At 45.9% G+C, this 4,366-nt stretch overlaps 1 protein-coding gene across 1 annotated transcript; it reads left to right on the top strand.

Annotated features, from left to right (window-relative positions):
- Positions 1-218: 218 nt before the first annotated feature.
- LOC104948848 (POU domain, class 3, transcription factor 2) lies at positions 219-3,983 on the top strand. Its single transcript, XM_010775072.1, has one exon. The coding sequence runs from the start codon at positions 530-532 to the stop codon at positions 1,670-1,672; it is 1,143 nt and encodes a 380-aa protein (XP_010773374.1). The 5' UTR covers positions 219-529; the 3' UTR covers positions 1,673-3,983.
- The last annotated feature ends 383 nt before the right edge of the window (positions 3,984-4,366 follow it).

Below are 4,366 nucleotides of genomic sequence, written 5' to 3'. Positions count from 1 at the left end.
TGCTGAAATGCAATATTACGCACACGTTTCCATAGCCAAATGTAATATCATAAATATGCAATAACAAATAGCAACAACATGTAAAGTCTAACTCATTCAACACACAGTATATCCTGCACAGCAGAGCTCCTGTATTAATCTGAGTCCCCTGGATATCAACTCCCCTCAGCCTCCTGATACCTGATTATCAAAGTAAATCTACTGTCTCTTACAGTTGCTCTGCTGATCCCGGTGCTCCGTCTCCCCATGCTTGACTCCGGCTCTCCACTTCCCGGGTGCCTCAACTCGCACCTCTCCAACAAAGAGAGTAGTGTTTGCTGAGACTTCCCAGCAGCCAATCACCGCGTCGTTGCCCTTGGTTACCACGTCCATCATCTTGGGAAGTCCAATGAGCGGCGGGGGCGTGACGGAGTCCAGGTGCGCCTCGGCGTCCACTTGGCAGAGCGCCTGAGAGCCGCCTGTGGGCAGGAGAGGATTTGTCAAATGCGAGGTTCCTTCAATAAGAGAGACCAGTCCGGCTCCGAGAGTCATGGCGACCGCAGCGTCTAACCACTACAGCATCCTCACCTCCAGCGCATCCATCGTGCACTCGGAGCCCGGCAGCATGCAGCAAGCCACGGCGTACCGGGACGCGCAGAGCCTGTTGCAGAGCGACTACCCGCTGCAGAGCAACAGCCACACGCTCAGCCACGCACACCAGTGGATAACAGCGCTGTCCCACGGAGACACAGCCCCGTGGTCCTCCAGCCCGCTCGGCGCGGAGCAGGACATCAAACCCGCGGTGCAGAGCGCCCGGGACGAGATGCACAACTCCAGCAACAACCTGCAGCACCAGTCCCGGCCACCTCACCTGGTGCACCAGACGCACGTGAACCACCACGACGGCCGGGCGTGGAGAACCACCACCGCGGCGCACATACCGAGCATGGCCACGACGAACGGCCAAAGCCTTATTTACTCCCAGCCGGGCTTCGGCGTCAACGGGCTGCTCCCGGGCAGCGCACAGGGGATGCACCACCACAACCTAAGAGACACTCACGAGGAGCACCACAGCCCGCACCTCAGCGACCACGGACACCCTGCGTCCCAGCATCAACACCAGCACCGGTCGCAGAGCCACCACGACCACTCGGACGAGGATACGCCGACCTCGGACGACTTGGAGCAGTTTGCCAAGCAGTTCAAGCAGCGGAGGATCAAGCTGGGCTTCACTCAGGCGGACGTGGGACTCGCCCTGGGGACCCTGTACGGAAATGTGTTTTCCCAAACCACCATATGCAGGTTTGAGGCCCTGCAGCTCAGCTTCAAAAACATGTGCAAGCTGAAGCCTCTGTTGAACAAGTGGTTGGAGGAGGCGGACTCCACCTCGGGCAGCCCGACCAGCCTGGACAAAATCGCGGCGCAGGGGAGGAAAAGGAAAAAACGGACTTCTATCGAGGTAAGCGTAAAGGGAGCTTTGGAGAGCCATTTTTTGAAGTCCCCTAAACCAGCAGCTTCGGAAATATTGGGTCTCGCGGACAGTCTGCAACTGGAGAAAGAAGTGGTCAGGGTTTGGTTTTGTAACAGGAGACAGAAGGAGAAACGCATGACCCCTCCCGGAGCTCTGCCGGGGAGCGAGGATGTGTACGGGGACACGCCGCCGCATCACGGGGTCCAGACCCCGGTCCAATGAACTCTGCTGGACCGCTCCTCCAGGACATGTTTACCCTTTTTATTTATCCCCAATGTTATATATAAATCACTGAACTATGAGACTCTATAGTGGGTGTTTTATGTATAATAGATTGCAGTGACAATATCTGCAGTGAATATCTGGAAAATAAGTGAGGGGAGGACAGGACGTTTTCTTTTTCTTCCTCTGCAGAGCTAAAGGAACATAAGTCTGTGTTCTGTTCTGCGAGGATACATGCCCAGCACTGTGACTCCAGTCGACGCAGTTTCAAGGTGTAGCCCCTATTGTGTATTGAAATTATACTATACGAAGAAAAAAAAGAGGGAGGGGAGGAGGGATACCTGGTTTTAGACGAAAAGCATAGCTGAATGGTTTCCATTTTTTATATATCAAATCACACAACACTGTTTTTTTCCTGTGCGTAAAAGGGAAAGCAAATACAAAGGCGTTTAGTTTTCTTGTTCTAAATTGTTGCGTCCAGCAGTGATGGTGATGTGTGTGGGTGGTGCGGGAGGGGGGTCAAAGGAGCTGCGTTAATGGAGTAAACTGAAGGCCAGTGAAGGCTGCAGCCCCAGTCCAGTGGAGTCCAGCTGGGGGTGAGCATCGCCTGAGTCCCATCTGTCAGCCAGGCACCAGCACACAGCCGCCAAACACTGCTTGGAAACATCCAGCTAGTTATTCAGTGAGGTCAGGATTTAGTTATAAACACATAATTATTATAATTATTCTTATTGTTATTATTACCTGTATGGCTCACTGGCTAAAGTCCTTAATAACTGACCTGAGTGCAGTGATAATAAAAAAGTGTTTGACCTCTATCAGGAGTCAGACAGCAGTGTAAACAAAAGGTCCATGATATATTTTCACAAAACACGCGTTAAATGATATTCGTCCCCGTCTCCCCCTCAGAGATTTCAGGAAGGGCTCCGTGTCGACTGATTGGATTATCTGGCACTTTTCCACAACATGATGGGCTATAGATATCTACAAAAATATTACGTCACCAACTCTCACAGTACATTTGGATCCACTTTTGTAAATAATGTATAACTTTAAAAGTCATGGCTTCATCCCTTTTTTTTTCTTCACTGGGGCACTTTCTTTGGATTGATGTTTTCAAAAACAAACAGTTCTCATCATATAGCCTATACTGCCTTGTATGTGTGTGTTATTTAACGTTCATTTTGTTGCCGAAATTATGCTCGTTTACAGTTTGATATTTCTTTGTGGCGCATTTTATTTCCAGTCGTCAGATTTGTTTTTATTAATGTGAAATCGATTTAATTTGTTTAAATGTTTAAGGAGTTCTGTTTTGCCATTTGATGTCCGCTCTGAAATTACATTAGGTTGTGTTTCCAATCAAAATATAGTGCTTTGAGGACTTCATTCTGAGGAATCGATAACAATTTTCTAAAGAATTATCCAACATGAATTAGACGTAGATGATGAAAACGGAGATGGTTACTGTAATGAAAAACGAAAATGATAATAATAATAAGGCCTTTAGCTCTTTTTTAAAAAACATATTTTTGTGACATTCCCAAAAAAATAGAAGCATATGATCAAAATTATTATTATTATTATTATTATTATTCACAAGGTGTTATTCTAATTTGTTTGTAAGGTCGTTGCCATGCATTTCACTTCAGCCATTTTGTTCATCTTCGTCTTTGTTGCTTTTTTTTACATGGGGGGAGAAACTGCTCGTAGACATTTTTATTTTATTTTTTAGTATTGTTAATGAGATTGTAATTTATTATACAATGGCTTTTTATAGATGACACAAAGTGCGAGATATATATGAAATAACACCGAGAAGGCTTTTGTTTTGTAGGTGAAGAATTAAGAGAGACATATTTTAGATTTCTCAGCGGCATTGCGACAGCCTAACACCGTCACAGCTAAATGTAAAAACATATTTTCTCCGTGCAGAAACTTGCTTTTCGTTTTATGCAAAAACAGAAATCCAGGGACTTGTTTTTCTCATGTGGAAACATCTTATTCCCCCCCACCTCCTGATTTATGTTATCCTGCAGAGAACAACACGCTCCATGGCATTGAAATATTTCCTCAGTAGCTTTAATGAACTCATAATTCACAGGAAGTTGTGGGATGTAGACCTGTAGCAATCCGACGCTGTTTCTTCTCTTTTTGTTTAAATGCTTGTTAAACCAGTCATTTTGGTTTTTTGGGGGATATTATAGGCTATGTCATATTCACTGGATGAACTTGGGCTAGGTAAAGCAGGGGTGATAAAACGCCTGACACACGAACAACGGACTTGCACATTTTTAAATAATGGGGTTGATATTAAACAGCTTTTTTCCAACGTTGAGACTAAATGTATTTTTTTTTCAAACTGCTGCACTATCTGCTTGACATCTGTGGTGTTAAAAAAGGAAAAAAGAAAGGGGCTCCTTTGCTTTGAGCTCATTGGTTTGGGTGGAATTAATGGCTGAGAGAAAATCAGGGTTGATGAATGGAAGATTGTGAGCCGATGATGTGTTGTTTCTGCCCCGGGCTGCTTTTAAATGGACTGGCTTTGGCTGGGAAAACCAAAGCTTCCATCCAGGGTTAAATTAGGGGTTCCCAAAGTGGGGACCGAGGACAAATCGAGGTCTTTTGGAGGCTAGAAAGGGGTCCAACATTATTATTTATCTGCTGTTTTATTTGGAGCTAGAGGTTTCACTTTAT

This window comes from Notothenia coriiceps, unplaced genomic scaffold (assembly GCF_000735185.1).
Source record: "Notothenia coriiceps isolate Sejong01 unplaced genomic scaffold, NC01 NC01_scaffold00000339, whole genome shotgun sequence".
Lineage (NCBI taxonomy): Eukaryota > Metazoa > Chordata > Actinopteri > Perciformes > Nototheniidae > Notothenia > Notothenia coriiceps.
This window is presented reverse-complemented; position numbering and strand designations above follow the sequence as displayed.

Bases quoted from the DNA above. Each gene is read 5' to 3' on its own strand.
- LOC104948848 (XM_010775072.1), top strand. From the start codon at position 530: ATGGCGACCGCAGCGTCTAACCACTACAGCATCCTCACCTCCAGCGCA.